The sequence below is a fragment of the Lonchura striata genome, chromosome 13, assembly GCF_050655825.1.
Source record: "Lonchura striata isolate lonStrDom1 chromosome 13, ASM5065582v1, whole genome shotgun sequence".
NCBI classification, from domain to species: domain Eukaryota; kingdom Metazoa; phylum Chordata; class Aves; order Passeriformes; family Estrildidae; genus Lonchura; species Lonchura striata.
Genome location: NC_140715.1, coordinates 3,484,339 through 3,504,317, shown reverse-complemented (window position 1 = coordinate 3,504,317; position 19,979 = coordinate 3,484,339). Strand labels below are relative to the sequence as shown.

The window sequence follows — 19,979 nt, the reverse complement described above, 5'->3', positions numbered from 1 at the left end:
AAAGGATAGATCTGAATGAGGGGAGAAAACATCCCTTATTGTATGTGCATGGGAAATTGCAGCAAAGAGTGGGAGAAGGGAATAGGTACAGGCAGGATGAGAGGTGTTTAGAGCTGGGAGTTGGGGTGATGGGGAGGTGAGGAGGAAGGGAAAAGCTGTTTCATGTGATTGAGGTCAGGCAATGTGACAGCTTTCAGAAAGATGTTTGTCCTGAAGGTCCCTGTGCATCTCTCATCTCCAGGCAAGTCTTAAAGTCCTAAATTGGAGCAAATCAGCACCAGCACTCTGGTGTAGGCCCAGAGGTCCCTGCCAACCCCAGAGCTGTGAGGAGCGAGAGCGTCATGTGGTGTGCAGGCAGTGCAGAGCCCTGCGAGAGCAGCTGCCAGAAATTCAGATAGATGCACTGCTTATAAATAATAAATGATAAATTCAGCCTCTGATCTCTGAGGCACGCTCTGCTTCTGCACACTCCATGCTGACAGAGAAGATCCCCCATCCTGGACTCAGCAGTCTCTCTCTGGCGTGGAGGGTCTGAGGGATGCTGGGGAGGCAGCTGGTGGAATTGGGGTCATGCTGAGCCATGGTGGAGCGTGGCCCCTTCTGCCAGCAGCACTAATGAGGGTGGCCCCTGTGCCACGGCTGCTAACGAGCAGTGGGGAGGGTAGGGCAGCCTTGCTCAGGCTTCAAACCACCCCAGCTCAAAGCTGTGCTCCTGCCCTCTGGAGAGCAGCATTTTGTGTGAATGCAGCTTGCTGAACGAATTAATTAAGTTCATTTAAATGATAGACTAAATGATGCTCAGTGTTAAACTGTGCAAGCTGTATAAACAGCAGGGTCGGGGGTGCTGTGGCCGGGTAGAAGGGGCGGTTCTGGCTTTGTCCAGGTGATGCACAACAACTCCCTCCCCTGCTCTTGGGGGAGCTGTGGCAGTGCTGGTGAAGCTGCTGGTGCCAAGAGCTGCCCCCGCCGTGCCCGGGCACTGCTGGGCTGTCTCCTGCTGCTGGGCACGTCCCTGTTCTGCTCCTGGCACCTGGCGGTGCTGCCAGAGATGTGTTGGGTGGCATCGTGGCCAAGCTGCTGCTCCAGGGGCTGATGTGAGCTGATGGCTGCACAGGTAGCCTGGAGGGGTTATTAATATTTATTGTTATTATTTGTTAGCAGCGGTTACAAAGGTTGTATGAGTGCTCGGTAGATGCCAAAGCTCTGTAAACATGTGTTTGTGCCATGGTTATCCTGCCCCTCCCGCCTTGTGCCGTGTCACAATTCCCTCCTGTGGGCTGGTTCCAGTTTGGAAGAGGGCCTCAGCTGCAGGTGGGAGCAGGTCCTGCTGCTGTGCTCAGGCTGGGCCCAGCCAGCCTGGCTTATTCCTGCCAACCCCAAAGTGTGGCTTCCTTGCTGTGTGGGTTCCCTGTAGGCAGCAAGAAGGTGTTCCCACAACTTTTCCCTTTGTGTAGGAGTGTTTTTAACACGCCAGAGCAGAGTCCTAGTAGGAGTAAATGATGAGGAGCAAGCAAGAAGAATAAATGTTTTTTTTAAAGCAATTTCATAAGTGACATGAATGGAATGGTCTGTATGGCAGCTACACCCTCTCCACTGAGATCCTGGAGGTGTGAGGAGGCTTGGAAACAACTGCTGCTCCCTGGGCTGTCCTACGGTCCTGGGCTTTGTGCCCAGGAGGGACCCTCTGGAAGGGCTTGGGGCTCTCACTGAAGTGGGGCTGGGGACACCCACTGGAGGCACTGGGGTGCTTTCCTGAGGACAGGATGCCTGGAGCAGAGTTTCTGAGATCATCCCAGGCATTCACCTCAGTTGATGGTGTGTCCAGGTTGTCCTTCTTGAAAGCACAGGATTGTGCAGACCTAACTAGTGACTGAGGAAAGGCATAAGTCTGTGGCCTCCCAATAATCCTCTGTGGTCTCCCAGTAATCCTCTCTTTGCCCACCAGCTGTTTCCTGTCCTAGACACGGGCTGAATTTCAGCTCTCAACCTCCTCTTTCACCTCTTGGTGTAGCTGTACAGTCATCAAGCAGGAGGGACAGCTGGCCACAGGGTACTCCCAAGGTGTCTGTGGCATACCAGCAAACATGAGTGCTCCTCACAGACCTGGGGACCCTCTTGCTCAGAGGAGGAAAATTGCAGGTCAGGTCAGCTACATTTCCTTCTCTTTCTCCGTGGCACTGCACATCACTCAGCCTGTCACAGTGGGCTCGGCCGTGGGTGCCACCCGTTAGGAGGACGTTGCGTGTGAAGGGGATCTTGGCTCGCTGTGCGTGCCCTCTGTGTCCTGAGAGCCTCTCCAATCCCACAGCGCTGCTGGCTGGAGATCATTCCCTGAGCTGCTGTTGCCCAGGAAACTTCTTCAGCCGCAGAGGCTGCGAGTGCGGGCAGGTCTTTGTGCCGTGGCTCAGCTGGAGTGCCTGGGCCGTGTTCCTGAGGGCTCCCATCTCTGCCCTGCCCTCAGCAAGGCAGCTCTGTCGGTGCTTTGTGCTGGGAGGCACATGATGTGCTGCTGGTGCTCCCCTTGCCATCTCAGTGAGGCTGCTGGACAGAAACCTGGCCGGAATTTGTTCATCTGCAGGCAGTTTTGCATGACTGTAATACCAATCCTGCTCCCTCAGGTCATCCCTAGGTGAAAACAAGGATTAGCTTCTTGCTATTGTTTATTCTTAGAGATAATTGGTATTTTTGTATCAGCACTGGGGTGGCAGCAGGACCAGTGCCTGTCCCTTGTGCTGGCACTGTTGAGGGACCTCAAATCTTGTGTCCAGTTCTGAGCTCTCATGGCAAGAAAACATGGAGGGGCTGGAGCGTGTCTGGGAAGGGAACAGAGCTGGGAAGTGACTGGACAGTGCTGTAAGGAGCAGCTGGGAAAGGGGCTCAGCCTGGAGATGAGGAGGCTCAGGGGGAACCTTCTCCAGGAGGCTGGAGCCAGGTTGGAGTCGGGCTGTGCTCCCAGGGAACAAGGGACAAGACAAGAGGAAATGGCCTACAAGCTCTGCCAGGGCAGGCTCAGGGTGGACATCAGCAGGACTTTCCCCATGGAAAGGGTGGTCAGCCCTTGGGAGGGGCTACCCAGGGAGGTTTGGAGTCCCCATCCTTGGAGGTGTCCTGGATAGGACTGGAGGTGGCACTGAGTGCTCTGGGCTGGTGACAAGATGGGCATGGGACACAGCTTGACCTTGATGGTCTTGGAAGTCTCTTCCAACCTCAGTGATTCCGGAATTCGGCTTCCAGCTGGCTGCAAAGCCAGAGGCTGATGTTGGGGCTGCGGAGCTCTGGGATGTCTGTGTTCTCTCCTGGAGCAGCAGATCAGAGCTCAGATGAGGTTCCCGCGGATTTGTTGGAGTGGCACAGGACGGGCAGCGTGGGTTCGGTGCTGGGATGTGAGAGCCAGCAGCAGGAGGCATTACTGAAATGTGCTCCTCTCGCTGGCTTCCTTGGAGCTGTCACTGGGACTGTGGGAGCTGCATAGCTCCCTGTGCACAGCTCTGCCCTTAGTTGTGCCCCCTGCTAATGGGGGCACAACTCTGGGCTGCTGCTTCTGCTGCCGCTGGCACAGACAGGGATTTCTGGAGCTGTGGAGCAGAACCTTGCAGCCAGCAACATCTCCTCCTCTGACAGGAGGCTTACTGCCAGCAGTGGAAACTTCTCGGAGACTGACCCTTTGCTCTTTCCCTAGTATCTGATTTTGTTTGACAAAAAAGGATTGTTAAGGAAAAAATCAGCCCCTCCACTCTGCACAAAGGGAATTTGTGGCCTTCCTAGTTCAGCCTGGCTGCTGTACGTGCTGGATCCCCAAAGATACCCTCAAATCCTAGCAAACATTCCCTGTGCAGATGGGGTCACCATGACCACCCTTCTTCTTCACAGGCTGCAAGGGTTGTTTCTGGACATCCGTTGTGTCCACAGAGCACTCAGTGTGGAAATCCTCTCCTGCCCTCTGTAAGGAGATGTCAGCCTGTGCAGGCTGCTCTCCAGGAGCTCCAGAGACCCCTGTTGCACATGTTGGCTCCTCCTGCCTACCTGGGACCGAAGCAAAGTGCTAATTGTTGTGCAGATGTCATCTGCCAGGCAGGCAGGAGGCTGGAGGCTTGAAAGAGGCTGTGCTGTCATTTACTAGCAGCCTCCTCGGTACACGTGAGCTCTATTTTTATTGGGAGTGTGCGTTTGCTTTCAGCCACTGCTTTGTTGAATTTTTCTTTTTTTTTTTTTTTTTTTTTTTCCTTCTTTTATTTCCAGGCTTGCAGATAAAGTTTGAGGGATACATCTATTTTTCATTATTCCAGTTTTGCTGCTTGTTTTATAACTGAAAAAAAAAAAACCTCAGCCAAGCCCAAAAACCTGCTTCCTGTGTAAAAAGCAGCAGTTCATTCTGAGATGAGAAGGAATTGTGTGTTGTGGTCACACTGGACTGAGGTCATGACTGTGGGACTGTCCAGAAGGGCACAAGGATCAAGATCTTCTGGGAGCAGAGGGAGTTTGAGGCTGTGCATTGTGCTGTGGGTGTGCCAGCTCAGGAGCCTGGGTGTTGGTTGTAACTTGGTTTTGCTTGGCCATGTCCCAGGAGAGAAATGGAGGCTCTGGCCACCAGTTGGCTTATGAAAATAGGGTGTTTTTCTTCTACTCCAGCTGTGGTTTAATAAGGGCTTGTGGGTCCTTGAGGTGGTTCTTTGACCCTTTAGAAAAGAAGAGGCACTGAAGGATGAAAGGGGAGGTGATGCTTTCCTGCACTGTGAGTTAAGCAGGGGAACTCATTGCTCAGGGATGCTGTGGGTGTCAGAAATCCAGATCTGTTCCAAAATCAATTAATGAGAAAAAGGCAGTTGATGTGGTAGAGGTGGCTCAGAGGTAGAGGCTGCTGTTCAGGAAGACCGTGCTCAGGAGTTTCTGGAAGATGCAGAAGTAGATCAGGTGCACTGTTACCTCTGCTCCCTGCTCCTGTCCACCATGACCAGTGGGGTTTAGGGGGTTGCTTTTTCTTTTTCTGGCAAAAACCAAGCAGGGAGAGGAAGAAGTAGCAAAGTGGAGTGAAGAGAAAAGGTACCAGTGAAAGCGTGGAAGGAGAGGGGGCTTCTCTCCATGTCCCTGAAGGCTTTTGGGGGCAGAGGCTCTTTGGTGGCAGGAGCTGGTGTTGGGTGCTGCTGTGAGCAGGTTTTCTGCTTTGTTGGTTGCTTCAGGGAAGGAGAACTCTGCTATCTGATGTGCCATCCTGATGGACAGCAAAGCAAGATATTTCAGACTGCGTGTAGGGGAGGAACTTCTTTAAAACCTGGATAGGAGTAGGAGCAGACTTGATGGAGGGATGAGTAATGAAGGAGTGTTTGAACGGAACTAATCAGTCCTATCTTCTTTCAAAAGACCTCATTTAGTTTAATTTAGCAGCATGTAAATTTAGAGCCAATCAAAGGAAATACTTGTGCAGCCTGTGTGCTGGCAGGCTGCTGCACTCCCCAGCCCAGCAGCGAGCTGGGGGCTGTAGGTGGATCCCGAGCCTTGTGTGAGGCACTGGGGGCACACGTGTGTGTGCTGACACGCAGGGTGGGCACAGCTCTGTGCCTGGGCACTGGCACCTGTGACAGCAGAACCCCTCATCCTCCCCTCTTCTGTTCAGCAGGAGCTCTGTGGTCCATCAGGGTGGCTCTGTGCCATGGCTCTCCTCCCTGGTCCCCCTTGAGCTCCTGGCCCCATGGCTGGGCTGAGCCTCTGCTCTAAGCAGCAGGGAAAGCCTTGTGCTGTAGGAACCACCAAGTAAACCTTGCTGACCTCTGCAAAATGTTGTTTTCCCCAAGAAAAACCTACATATGGATTAGATGAACCCTTGATCCTTGGACAGCTGGTCGTTTTGTTTAATTTGAATTAATGCAGCTACTTCTGTGCTTAAAATGAGGCACAGGCATAAAAAGCCTTCATGGGATTGCACTGTTTTTTATTTTTCCCTGTAGCTGTCATCCATTGCACTGACACAGTCATTTTAAACAAGTCTTGCAGGTCTGCACATATTTCCCAGGAAAGATATTATCCCCTGTGGGGTCAGTATAAGTTGCTTGGCATTACCTGTCACAAACCCCATTAGCAGTGAGCCCCCCAAGAGCTGTGTGTGCTCACACCTCGAGGTGTTGTGCTTCCTGTTATGTCACACCCCTGATCCACGCGTTGCAAAGTGTTGTGTAAAGAGTCCTGAAACCTGCGAAAATGAAAAAAAAAAAAACACCGTGGGGCTTGTTTTCCTTTTCATTTCAGGCTGGTGGCAATGTCTCCTTGGGCCGGGCTCCTCTCCACCACTGCCAGAGTCAGCCTGCTGCTGCTGCTGGGGTCTGTGCTCTTCTCCTGCTCCAGCCTGGGCCACAGAGTGCCTGTAAGTTTTGGCTGCTCCAGCTTGATTTCAGACTGATAAAACATGGATGCTTTTTGCCTTTAAGGAAATGCCCATTATTCTTTAGGAAACCTCTTTCTCCTGTTTGAATTATGAAAACAAACTAGAAAGGGTTCTACTGATTTCTACATAAAAGAAGAATCGCTTGGATGGTGCTGCCCATTTTTGCTGGAAATGCTAATGAAAATGGGGTATTGCAAAGCAAGTGTGGCCAGGCAGTGACAGCATCACTTAAATGAACCAAGTCACATCCTTTTATCCTTACTGAGCATTTAAACCCCAGCACTTTCCCTGAGCAGAGCTGGTAAACATCAGCTGTCTCCATTATGTGTTTGAACAGATCCAGCACTGGGAGGCCTGGTGGTAAATTTACAATAGCCTGTATCACTAACTCCCTCCTGGATAATCACAGAGCTGTGGAAATCAGCTAAGTAATAACTGCTCCACTCACTCCATTTTAGTCCTGTTGAGTCTTGGCTCAATGTTAACATTGATTTTCATCTGCAGAACCTGGGCTTTTATGGCTGTGATTGTTCCTGAGCTTTAAGCATTTGTTATAATTTGAACAATCCCAAGCTTGTGATGCACTCAGCAAAAGCAGGATTAAGTTAAGATCCGGTTTCTCGTGCATTTCTGAAATTGCAGTCCTTTTCCACAGCTGAAATAAAAACATTCTATAGGTTTGTCAGCCATCTCTGTGTATTACCACAATCACGGAATTGTGGAATTGTGGAATTGTCTGGGTTGGGAGAGACCTTTGTGATCATTGAGTACAACTTTTAACCCAGCTCTGCCAAGGCCACCACCAACCCACGTCCCCAAGTGCCACATCCACACTGTCATTGCTACTGTGTGTGTGTTTTGCTCAGGTTGACATTTCTGTTGCTCAGAAAGACAAGGCTGGAAATGGATATTTATATGCAGAGCATCCAAATTCTGACAGAGAATGTGCATGCATTTTTTCCCAAAGAGTGGAAGAACTGAAGGCAGAATGTGTCCCAGAATTTCCAGTTAACCTCTGAATTTACTTACATTTTTCCCTGTGAAAACATCCTAAGGATTAAGATCCAAACACTTCGTGAAGTGAGCTGTAACTCTATCCTAATTGCAAACAATTAGGACTAATCATTCCCTGTAGGGTGGTTATCTCAAATTCTTCAGTAGTGACTGAATTGGTGATCTCAGAAGCTGAAAATATTCCCTTCAGCAGACACTGAGCTGTGGGGATGATGAGCCTAGACCAGTTAATCTGTTCCTGTTGGAACCAGAACAGCCCAGACCCAGGAGTCAATGCCTGGTGTGAGAGCAGAGGTCATTTCTGTGCACTCTGCAGAGTTTTCTGTGACTCCCACCAGCTCCCTAGGGAGGTTTTCCATTGAACACCAAGGTTTCTTTCACAGCAAGGATTTTTCCCCTGCTGTTCTCTCCTGTTCTTCCCTTGGTGTAATGTTGAGCTGCTCATGCTGGCTGCTGTCCCACACCTCTGCCAGCCTCATGCTGCACTTGCCATGGAGGTGGTGATTAAATCCCTGCCTCATTGTTTTAAAAGACTTTGAGAATACTGGGAGCGGGTGGAGAAGAGGATCCTCACATTTGTATCACATGGGCAACTCGGTGTGTTTTTTTCCCGTGTCCTATTTTGGAAACAGCTGAACTATTTTAGCTGAAATCTTCTCCAAGCCTGAAATAAATGCATTTAAGAAAAAAAAAAAAAACAACAAAAACCAACACAACCAAAAAACCACAAAACCCAAAAAAAACCCCAAACCAACCAACAAGCCTTGAGGCATTCCACTCCCGTGGAAAATTTCAGCTGAAAAAGTTAAAAGTTTGACATATTTTTAGGCAGGGGAAAATGGGGTCTTACACTGTTACACAACCCTAATAATATCCAGGACTCCTGCCTCTGACTGAAATACAGGTGAGGCTCTGTGAGAGCTGGTTTGAAACCTGCAACCTGCTCTAGAATAGGAAATAAGCTGCGTTGCTTTGTTCAGCACAAATGTCATGCTAGTTATGCATGTTTAACCTTTAATATACTTTAAATCTAAATTTAACCATGTGGAAAAAATCTCGGATGTCAAAAAAAAAAAAAAATCTGCTGGCGAGGGAAAAAATTTTGTATTCTCAGCCAGCACTAAATTACCCAGATGCAATTGCTAATGAGCTGAATCTCTTCTCTCCAAAAGGAGTTTGCCCTTACAAAAATAGAAGAGAGCGACATGAAAGATGACAGTGGGAAGGAGCCGGGGACAGAGGATGACGCTGATCCCGAAGACCTGGAAGTGTTTTACCCCACGGATCAGTGGCAAACCCTGCGTCCAGGTAACTGCTGCTGGCTAATTATAGCATGCCTCTGGAGGCCACCTGCCAGCTCTGACAGGAGCCTTGCAGACGCTCCAAGAGCTGCTTGTTCCCATGACAATGTGTGCTTTTGCTGGTGTTCACATAAAGAGAAGGACGTGGTGACCCAGTGCAGGGACTGGAGGCCATGGGCAAAGCATCCAAGGAGGTCACTGGAGCAGGAGGAGTGGGCTGCCAGCCCCCTTGTGGGGTGGGGCTGCCTCTGTCCCTGGCTCCGCAGCTGTTGGAATCTGAGGTATTGATGATCCTGAGATTGTAGAAAGTCTCTGTCTGTCAGCCCCCTGCCAAAGCAGAAGCCATAATTGGTCTGTGCTGGTTTCCAGGTTGTTTATTCTGTTTATCTCTCACATGTTCTGCTGCCCTGCCCAGCTCTGTCCTGCAGGGCAGCGTGTGGGGCTCTGCCCTCAGTGGGATGTGACAAACATTAAATACCAGAAACTCCCTGGGCTGGATTTACAAGAACGTGCCAATATCTGTCACCTACGTTGGACAGTGTGTCCCCAGCCTGAACCAACAGAAAAATGCCAACACCACAGTGAAACATGGAGGGCATGAAGAAGGAGAAAAAGGACAAGGCACACCAAATTTCCTCCATCTTGTCCCCTTTGGACCCCCAATCTAGAATCCTAAAATTTTACTTTTGCACCCGTGCCACACTTAATTATTACTCATATCAAACCCTCAGAGCTTGTAATTGATCCTGTAAGATTGAAAACTCTTTTGCATGGACAGAGATCACAGCCAGTGTCTCTGGGGGCTCTGTCCAGGGGGGTTCCTGACCCCCTGCCAGGGTCCCAGACCTTCCAGGGCAGCCAGAGGGAAGCCCTGGATTCCCACAACAGCTTGCTCTCTCTTCATTTGTCAGGGGCCAGGTTTTATAACATTTGCTGGCACGTGGATTCCCAGGTCTGTTGTGCTCCGGTGTGGAGTTGCTCAGTGGCAAACTGATTAGGAGCTGTCACTGGAGCACTGCACAGCTTTTTAACAATGGGTTTTCTGTTCCTTGGCTGTTTGAAAGTTAGCTTTTATTTCCATCTGTGCAAACCACAAAAAGCCTCTTCCCATTCTTTGGGTTGGTGTCTTTCTTTAGACAAGCCTGGACTCTGTGGTGTGAGGAGCCCAGCAGAGCAGCTTGGCCTCCATGTGCCGGGAAGGCTCTGGAGGGGCCAAACCCATTCAAACACACACAGATGCACGTGTGCATACATATTTCAACAATTAGCCTGTCTCTGGGGTCCTGAACGAGCTGTTTAATCCACTTGTGCTTTGGTGTCCTCATGTATATGCAGGTGTAATACCTTCTCACCTCACAAGGGTGAACTAAGTAGTAATTAATTTTTATAAAGTGCTCTGAATTTAAGAGCTTTATCCTATGCTCAGTATTATCATTGAGTGAATAAGTATGGGTTCCATTTGTCTTGAAATTTCTGCCAGATATAGCAGAATGACTTTTCCAAATGTAAATCTTTGTATAACATAAATGGCTACAAAAGCCCCTGTGTTCCACAGAGCTGCAGTATATACTTATATTCCATTTCTGTACCATTATGTATGGAAGGCGTGTGGTGTCCCTGCTCATTATTCAGCCTGGCAGATCCCCACCAGCTTTGTTGGAGCAGAACATGTACATACTTGCAATCATTAGAAACCTCATTGCAGGGTTTGTTCACAAGCACCTTCTCCACTGCTCGGGTGCCTTATTCTGCTTCATTTTGGTAGTTATTCCATGTTGGGCACATGCAGTGAAGGGCTTGTGGAAGTGGGGAGCTTGTCAGTATTCACAGAGGAGAGTAATTTTGGTTACTCTTGTAAAGACTTAAATGATGTGCTGCCTCATGCTCTGACTGCTACAGATCCCAGCACTGGGGACATGGCACAAAGAGGAGCCTGCCTCGGTCTCCTGCTGCCAGCCTGGGTTTCTGTCTCCTGGGGGTTCCTCGAGTGAAATCGCTGTGGGGACTGGCACTCCCACCTCCAGCACGTGCTAGCCAAGGCTGGGGACCCTGCTGCCAGCACGAGCCCATCCCTGTTCCCTCTGGCCCACCCTTTCCCAGTGTTAGCACAGCTCTGGCTGGGCACGGAGCTGACCTGGCACGGGGGGAGCTGCTGCTGTGGCTGCTCAGGGATGCAGCTTTTGGTCCTGCAGCAGAGCCACGCACCTTGGCAGCGTGTCTCATCCACTGCTTCTGCGTCTTGCCATGTTTTCCATGTGGTTGCACTCACTGGCAGCTGAGCAAAGCCTGGCTGGGCTGGGCTCAGTTTGCTTTCTGCTGCCCATCTCTCCAGGACACTCCCACGTCCCTCTCCCATTGTATCCCTGCGGCAAACTAGGCCAGTCTCCCTGGGGGAAGCAAATGTTTGAATTTAGAATCTGGATCTACAGTTCTGAACACTGGGAGGGAGCTTGGAGCTGCGCTTCGCCCATCTCGCTCCTGTTTCAACTTGTTCCTGTTCTGAGCTCACGCAGGATTTTTGTGCTTCTCTACAATGGTGCAGCAGCTCATCTTTTATAGATGTATTCCCAGTTTTCCTCTGCTGAGTTTCCAGTTCCCTGTTGCTAATTGCATCAATCCATATTTCCACCGGGACTGCAGCAGTGTCATCAACCTGTAACCTGTCAAATCCACCCCAAATTTGATTGTTATTGTGTCTGTAACGCTTTGGGCGCTTGTTCCTCGCTGTCTACAGTGTGAGCTGGATTTTGATCAAGTGCTTCCTTGCACTTTGAGCACACTTCAAGCTGCTGGAGGTAGCTGGATGCAAACACAGAGAGACAGTTGCCCTAAGAGCTGTGCTGCCTGTAATCTGGAAGCATGATCAGCTGTCTCTTCTGCCAGGCAGCCAGAGCTGACGGCTCTGGAAAGGTTGGTGAAACTTCCCAAAGCCCTTTAACACTTCGTTAGGCATTGCTTCTTTCTCCTTGGCACTAAATAATGCACCAGGTGCAGGGCTTAGACTGAAAGGAGATGTGTGCCTTAGAGAGGCTTCCAGCACCTCTGCTATTGGACTTTTGGGCATCATCTGTGGGACTTTTCCTTCTGTCCATGGCTGGAGTCCACAGGAACCTGGAGGTTTTTTGGGGTTTAGTGAGTGGGATTGCTGTGTCCTCTGAATGAAGGCTCACACCCCTGCTCAGACTCCTCATGGTCAGGTAACAGAGTCTGTTTGGAGCTGTGCTTCCTCTGCTGTCTTTTTTTGTTCAGAATACACTTTCTCCAGGTGATAGTACCCTTGGGAGCTGGAACATCATTTTACTTTTGTTATTTGGGCACCAAATTTCCCAATATTTTGTTTAGCATTCCTGATGATGATTGGAAGTTGGATTGCTCTGACCATCTTGTTGTATCACTGAACAACAGATTTTCCACCCAGCATTAGGGTGGGAAATTTTCCACCCAGCAGTGGCTCCTCTGGGAAGACCTTGCTGTGAAGATTCAGAAAAAGGATGTAAGAGGCAGGGGTTTAATTGGGAAAGGAAAAGGATGTTAATCACCCCCCCAGCAGTGATATGGGGAGAGCTGAGGCTACACAGGGCCTCTGCTCTGCCCATCCCTGTGGCAGCAGCACTTTGCTGCCACATAATGTGGCAGAAACCCTCTGGCAGGTTTTCCAGCTGACAGTTGGGAGTTAATGAGTCCATTTTCCAATCCAGATGGACAAGTGAGAATCTCCTCTGCCCAATATCAAAATATTTACAGATTGCTCTGCAGACAGGCAGCAGTGGGGCAGGGAGGCTGCCTTTGCTGCAGAGCAGCTCCCTGCAGACTGGAGGGATGGAGCAGAGCCTGGCACTGTGACTGGAATGGTGCAGCGTGGATCTCTCTGGGGTTTGGATGGATGTCTCAGGGCAGAGCAGAGAGCTTAGCTGGCCTGCACTTTCGCTGTGGTTAAAGCTCTGCCTTGCAGAGCTGAATCTGCAGTGACTCCCCAGTGTTTGTGCTGCCCAGAGTAATTTTCTGAAGTGCCCGATTATTTCACAGTTAAAAACCAAGGAGCCATAGCTGCTGCTGCTGATCAGGCTGCCAGAGTGAAGCTGATGTGAACATGCTGTTGGTGCTGCTTCTGCAAAGATGAAACCACCTTATGTTCAGCAGGGAGCCAGTGATACATTGCTTGGCATTTAAATATCCATGGCTGCAGCTCTCACGGATCCTCAGGCTATCTTTGCTGCTCCTGCTTGTCACAGGTCTTCTCCCGTCTCATTTGCTGCTCAAACAAGGTTTTACACCTGTGGAAGCACAGTTCTCCAGGCAGCCACGTCGGGGAGGTGTTTTCAGAGGCTGCTTTGAAGGACTTGCTGTGGAAAGAACAGGATGAGGATGGGCAGAACTCGGTCCAGTTTCATTGGCAGTCTTGTCTTCCTGGAGATTTCGGTGGCCAAATGAGGCAGCCCTGCTTTAAGCTGAGAAGAGGTTCTTGAAGCAGGGGGAGGAAGGAGGCAGGAGGGATCTGTGCCAGGCCTGTCCCACAGCCCATGGTGGGGATGTGGTTGCTGCTGAGCGTCCTCACACAAGGTAGACCTTGCTCCTGCTGCTCGCTGGGATGTCCTGAGCTGCAGCAGTTCTTGCTAATTGCTTTGCTGAATTAATCACTGTCCAAACCATTGGCTTCTCGCTGACCCAGACCTAACTCAGACAGTGGTGGGCAGGTCTCTGATATATTTATGGCAGCATGGTCAAGAGAGGGCTGTGAAATACAGAGTGAAACCACCAGGGTATGCTCGTTTTTGCAAAATTTGACTCGTCTAATCCAGGAAATAGGAGCCTCATCAGATCAGCATAGATTTGCATATAGAGGGAAGGCAAATGGAATTTTAAAAACCTCATCTATACTAGATGAAATGCTTCTTTTCTAGGTTTCTTTATAAAATTACTTGTTAGTGATGTGCAGAGGGGAGAAATCTCAAATCTGGGGTTGTTATAATCTTGTCTGGCCAGCAACAGGAGAACTGGAGGATGATTCCAGCAGGTAGGAAAGGCCAGGCTGACTTGAGAGCAAATGTTCAGTGCTTGGAAGCTGAATTATGGTCTCTGGTAGCTCTGCCTCTGCTTGTTTTCAATCTGACCTCTTGCATAGGAGGCTTTTCATCTCCTAAATGTATCTTGTGCTTGTCTTTTTTATTGCCAGCTGCCTTCATGGGCTCCTCTCTCAGCTTCCTACCCTTGTGGGCTTTTCTTTGCCTCTCATCTTCACATCACAGGATGCACAGTCCCTAAAACTGGCTTGTGCCTAATTCCAAGTCCTTGGCAGAAGTGCCAGGGCTGAAGCTTCAGGTGCTGCTCCTGCCTTGTGTGTGGGGCAGTGCCAGGCAGCTGTGGCACACCAAGCACATTTTCCACGCCCTGGTCCTGGTCTGGGTAAGGGGGATGGTGGTGTTTCCCTCTCTGCTCTTGGTGGAAGGACAGGACTGGGGCTCAGGAGATGCTGGGACAGTGAGCAGAGGGGTTCCCAGCCCCCTGCTCCAGCAGGAGGATGTGTCTGAAGGCTGCCAGCTCTGGGCAGGGAGACACAGCACGAGTGTCCCACTCTGTGCTTGGTTTCAGCATTCTGTAATGAACTGGGAGCCAGTTTTTGCCCCCAAATGCAGGTAAAACTTATCTCATTTCTAGAAGTGGCAGTGTCCTGGCAGCATTGGTGTGGTGAGAAAAAGCCCTATATTGCTTTGCTCAGGTTTAGGAGTAAGGTGGGCTTGGGGTGGGTTTTTGGTGTGTCAGGTCAGTCTTGTTCCTTACTGGCCATGATGTTACTGGTTTCATTAAACAAACTGGTTACAAGACTTTTGCAGTGATGCTCCTTCTGCAAAAATCTAACTGTGCTTCTGAACTGCCAGAATAAAAGTCTGAGCTTCTCTAACATGCAGCCACAGGCTAGGGATGTGGGGCACTGCCAAAACAAGAGTGCAGTGCTGTGTTTTTGCGAGCCAAGCCATGACTCCTGCTAGTGGTTTGTGGAATTCTGAGCCTTCCAGGTGGTCTGGAGTGGTCATAAACCAGGGGATGAGGTGCTGAGAGTCAAGCAGTGGCTTTACTGCAACAGGAGGGGGTTAAGCTGCAGCTTTCAGAATAATTTCAAACTTCACTTCAATGATGCTCAGCCTGCTGGTGGTGTAATAGCAGTAGACACCAGCAGTGGGAATCATTCCCGAGGTTAAATGTACATTGTTTGGTTGGGGAAAAGTGCTTTGAAAGAAGAGAGACTGTTTTCCAGAGAAGACATCTCTCATTCCTTGCTTTTATCTCCTCCCTGCCAAGCCAGGGATGCTGTGAGCCTGTGAGCTGCTGAGAGGTGCTTAAATGTGTGCTGGGTGATGAGGAATGCCTTGCTCTGGTTTTTATGTGCAAGCAGGCTGGATTTCCTGCAATAGCTCCAATAACCTTTGCGTGGCTGTTTAGAAAGATGAGCCTCATTAAAGAAGAGGTATTTAATAACAGGCCTATTTTTATCTTTGTCTTTATCTAACAGTCTGCACATTTATTTCAAGCTTGTAACAGTGCTTTGGAAGAAAAATGTTTTCCCTCCTCTAAATTGTTTTGGCAGTGTCTCCAGCCTCGGTTATCTTGAATTCCTGTTTGGCTATCATCTCTCCTCCTTCCAAAGCCAGCAAGCCACACCAGGCCCACAGCTCCAACATTTCCTTGGGAAATGGGAAATTTATATGGTCATATGGTTTCAAAATGTGGGACTTGTGTCCCAGGGTCACTGAAACAGTTCTGAAAGTCTGATCAAACATAATCATAGCAACTCCCTCGGGCTTCAGATGTGTGATCTTGGGTGGGACAAGCACTGCAGGCATTGCAGTGTTTGCTGCAGGATGTGATTGACCACACGCCCTGGGAGAGGCTGGCAGCTCTGGGGGTCAGGCATTCCTGCAGAGATTTTTTTTTCCTAAATTTGTCAACTTTATTCTGTAGTTTCATAAATTAAACCCTGACCTATATCTTGCAGACATTGTGTTTTCAGACCACTCTCCTGTATTTGCTGTCAGTTGCTGGTGGTGATGGAGGCAGCCCCCCAGCCCTGAGGGGATGCACCTTCTTTCCAGCTCCTTCCACATCCATCCCTTTGGCATTGCTGGCTCTGTATTCAGACCCTGCCCTGGCTGAAGGTTTGCTGCAGCACAAGTACCTGAGCCTGTGGCCAGGATGAGCATTTCTGAGCCCTTTTCCCAGGACACATGTGGCCACATGCTCCAGGAGATGCTGGATTTGGGCCCTGGGATGTGTGTGGCAGTTATTACAAAAGAATTTGGCTCTAGGGGCTAATCCCTGGTTTTTCCTTGCTGTTCAGTCTGGATCATGTACATCCCTTAACCACAGTCCTGAAGCATTATCTTTTTTCCATAATTGAGGAGTATTTTCCATGGTCTTGCTCAGGCCCTTCCTCCGTGCAGTTTTCCCCCATGGGCTAAAGCCTGACTTACTGAAACTTCCACAGAACTGATTCTGAGTGGACAAGGACAAGGTCAGAGGGTTTTCAGGCAGTCAGCACAGTCAGATGGCTCCTGTGAGGAATATTTCACTTGCTCCTTCACAGTTCTTGCCTGCAAATTGTCCTCTTGCTCAGATGGGGCTCCAGCTTTTTTTTTTTTTTCTCCCCTCATTTTTCTTTCCTAAGTTATTCAATTTTCCATCCATTTATTTATAGGGTCACACAAGCAACAGGTCTTCATTTTCCACAGATCCTTCCAGAGCCATGTGCTGTGCCTGCTCCATTCTGGTGCAAAAGCACCTTGCTCCTCTGAGGAAAACTCAGAATATCCATCCAGCTGTCTTGACTGAGCGAGGCATTTTCTCTGAACCCTGCCCTCCATTCATTTCAGAATCTGCAGGGAATTTGGGACATAAATTAAAAAGCTATTTGATGCTGCTTGAGGTCTAGAAACTGGTTTTGCATTTGTTCTTACTTGAACGTACACTGAGACAAATCGCTCTGCTTTACTGAAGCTGCTTCCTTTAGCATCCTGAGGAAACTTCCCAGTTAAAAAATAAATATGGCTCTGTTTTCCCAGCCCTGCTTTACCAGCAAAAGCTGGGGAAAGAAATGTAATCTCCTTGAGTCTGTCCTGATGTTTTGTAGAACTAATTCCCATTTATTGGAAGAACTCTTCCACGCTTGATTCACGTTTAATTTTTTATTATGTGTTTACATTTTGGAAGGAGTAAGAGTGGTGGTGTTGGAAATTCTAATGAGGGACTGTTGTACCATTTCTGATTCAAAAGACTCAGGCTCCTCTCTCCTGATTGTGCTGCCTGTTCCTTAAGACTGCAGGAAGTTTTGCTTGGGTCATTCACTTGCAACAGGATGTTATCTGAATACAGAATTAATGTATGCAGCCTGTCACTTGGAATTGCTGCCGTTCTGCTGCTGGAGAGCTCCCGGGGTTGCAGAGTCCTTGCAAGCAGCAATAACAGGAATGTGCCTGTGATCCTGCAAAGCCAGAGGAGGAACAAGGAGCTGCAAGTCTCCCCCATCACTGCGGGGTGTGAATAAATAGCTCTAATCAACAATTTACATGTTAGCCCCAGACCAGGTTTTATTTTTAGGATGTGTCATTCAGCCCGAGCGAAACCTCCGCATCTCGGGCTGCTGGCGTTTCTAAAAGCACCTCTGAGTGATCACCAAGGCTGGATTTTAATCTGCATTTACATTTTGATAGAATCTGCTGCTTTCCTTATCTGAAACAAAGCCCACCTGATCTCCATTAATTACACTATCATTTCACCTGCTAACCAGGGTGCTACTAATTACAGTTATCTCTCTGTTCTTCACCAGATAATACACAAAAAATTGTTATCCCTGGCTGTATCTGGATTATCTTGGGCTGTGAGGAGGTTCCACATGGTGATGGGTTTTACAGGTGGAGTGAAGGTATTTATAGACTGTCTGAGGGAATGCTGGAGGAGTGGCTGCTGTCCCACTGGCTGTGCTGCCATTCCAGGACACCTCCACGGCAAAACATATAGAAAACACTGCTTAAACATAGAAAAAGCTGGTTATTGAAGGGTGACTGGGGCAGGCCAGCTCCACAAGAGAGGCGGTGGAGTCCTGGGGGTCCTGGGACATCCCAGACCCCCCTGAACACAGGCCTAGGGCTGGAGGAGACACTGCTTGAGCGGTGTTGATCCCCGAGGTGTTTCCAGCCTCAGCTCTCAGGGACTGTCTGGCAGTGCCTTTTTTAAGACAGAAAATCTCATGGTGGCTTCACAAAGAGCTGCAAGCCCTGGTGATGGTGCTGGCTGCTCCCCCACTAACATCAGCTGCAGTCTGAGTGGGGCAAGCACAGAAAGGTCTTCTCTGAAAAGAGGCAGCAGGAAATGTCTGAGCTGCTGGGGATTTGCCAGAAGCTGCAGGGAAAGGTGCCCCATGAGGGCAGAGCCTTTGCTGGAAGAGAAGTCAAGGGGCTTTCACTTGACTCCTGTTTCATCATCCTTTCACACACTGATCTCTTCAGATGCTCTCTAAACCTTTGGATTGCTTTCTGAAGGGGAAAGGACTTGTCCTGGAGGAGGAGCAGAGCCAGGCTGCTGAGGATAGCTGGTAGCTGTCAGCTGGCAAGAGAGGGGGACATGGAGGTTCCTGCAGCCCAGGCTGTGGTCAGAGGTGTGACCACTGCATGAGGAGATGCACACACTCTCCTCCATCCACTGCAAGTGTTCTCAGGCCAAGCCCACCTGCACTGCCTGTTTGCACTGTTTGCTATACTTGATAAACTGATATGTGTGAGTCTGGGGGGCTTTGTTGACTTTTCTTATTCTGAAGAGAACTAAGGATGGTTCACATGATTTCTTTTGTGCCTTCTGCAGTGCAGGTGATGCAGGCAGGGATGGAACAATGGCATCTTTATACTTGTCAAGTCTCCATCCACACCCAAGGAGCTGCCTGAAGCTCAAAGGTGATTTTCTTGCAGGCTTAGGACACTACACCAGCAGGGAGAACAAGAAGCTCAGTGAAGACTTTGCTCCAGAAAATTTGTGTCCATGGTCCAAAAGCTAAATATGGAACCATGGAAGTGCACACTGCAGTGGTAGAGGAGCTGGGAATGCTGAATGGGGAGGTTTTCTGACCTTCTGGCATGAGGAACCAGGCCCTTCTGGCATGAGGAACCTCTGCTTATCCATGAGGACCTCTGGTTCTCCATAAGGATCCCTGGTTCTCCGTGGTTCTCCAGAAGGACGTGCTGATGCCCTGCCCAGAGCTTGCTGTGACAGCAGGCAGTAGTTTCAGGTGGGGCTGCTCTGCTGGCAGGACCACAGTGTTCCCAGCAGGGCAGGGCAGGGATGCTCCTGTCCCAGCAGGTCACTGGGCATGCAGGTATCACCCTACAGCAGCTGCTCTCCTCTGCACTGCTTCCAGGGACAAAACTCCTGTCCTGCTGCGTGGCAGGGAGCCCTGCAGAGCCAGCACGGAGGGGACAGGCTGGGCAGCACCTGGGCAGCACTGGTTTAATAATTTCTGCCTGTTCCTGCCACAGAAGCTGTGTGCTGGGTGGAGATGTGTGTGTTTGGGGAGGGCTGGCCCAACCATTAGCTTGTCAGGGTTTGCAACACTGGCAGCTGGGAAGAAAACTGTTATTAAGTGTAACGTGGCACCTTGGAGACGGAAGCATGGGGAGACAATAAATACAGCCTTCCATAATGCCATTTTATGGTGTCACTCTTCAGAATTTATTAAGACTTACTTGCACCCATGCCTGCAGCCTCCTGTGCTGGAATCAGTAAATTGTGTTCATTATCTCCAGCACTTGCTCTGACCTGCTGTGTTTTACCTTTGTAAAACACAAGGGGACACTGGAGATGTGGGGACACACATGGGGAGACACTGGAGGTGTGGGGACACCCCAGCTGCTTTCTGCAGCCGTTTCCTTGGTGCAAATCCAGCTTTTCTGGGGTTTCTGGGACACCCCAGGCAGTGCTGGGCTGCGTGGATGGACCCCAAGTGTGATGTGGTGCTTGAAGAGAGCACTGAGGGACTGAGGACCTGCCAAAATTACCACAGTTCCACAGGGAACAGGGAAGGAGCTGGGCGAGGAGGGATACCATGGGCACCTTGGAGCACACTGGCACGTTTGTCATTCCACTGTGGGACCATTCCAGCAGTATTGGATGTGCTGAAGATGCTGGAAGTGGAAAAGGGTTCACAGGAGCTCCCTGAACTGCAGGGAGATGCTACAGCTCTGTTTGGTGTCCTCTTGCACCGGGTGTTTTCAAATGAAAACACAAATGAAACTGTTCTCCTCTGTCCC

General features: G+C 49.6%; 1 protein-coding gene across 6 annotated transcripts in view; it reads left to right on the top strand.

Annotated features, from left to right (window-relative positions):
• The window catches only part of SIL1 (SIL1 nucleotide exchange factor), a 167,310-nt gene that overhangs the window by 15,554 nt on the left and 131,777 nt on the right, over positions 1-19,979 (top strand). For all 6 annotated transcript variants that reach the window (XM_077786721.2, XM_077786720.2, XM_077786719.2 and 3 more), the window contains 2 exons: positions 6,241-6,355; positions 8,563-8,698. In XM_077786721.2, the coding sequence (XP_077642847.2) occupies positions 6,251-6,355; positions 8,563-8,698 (241 nt within the window). In that variant the 5' untranslated portion in view covers positions 6,241-6,250. The remainder of the gene's footprint in view (positions 1-6,240; positions 6,356-8,562; positions 8,699-19,979) is intronic.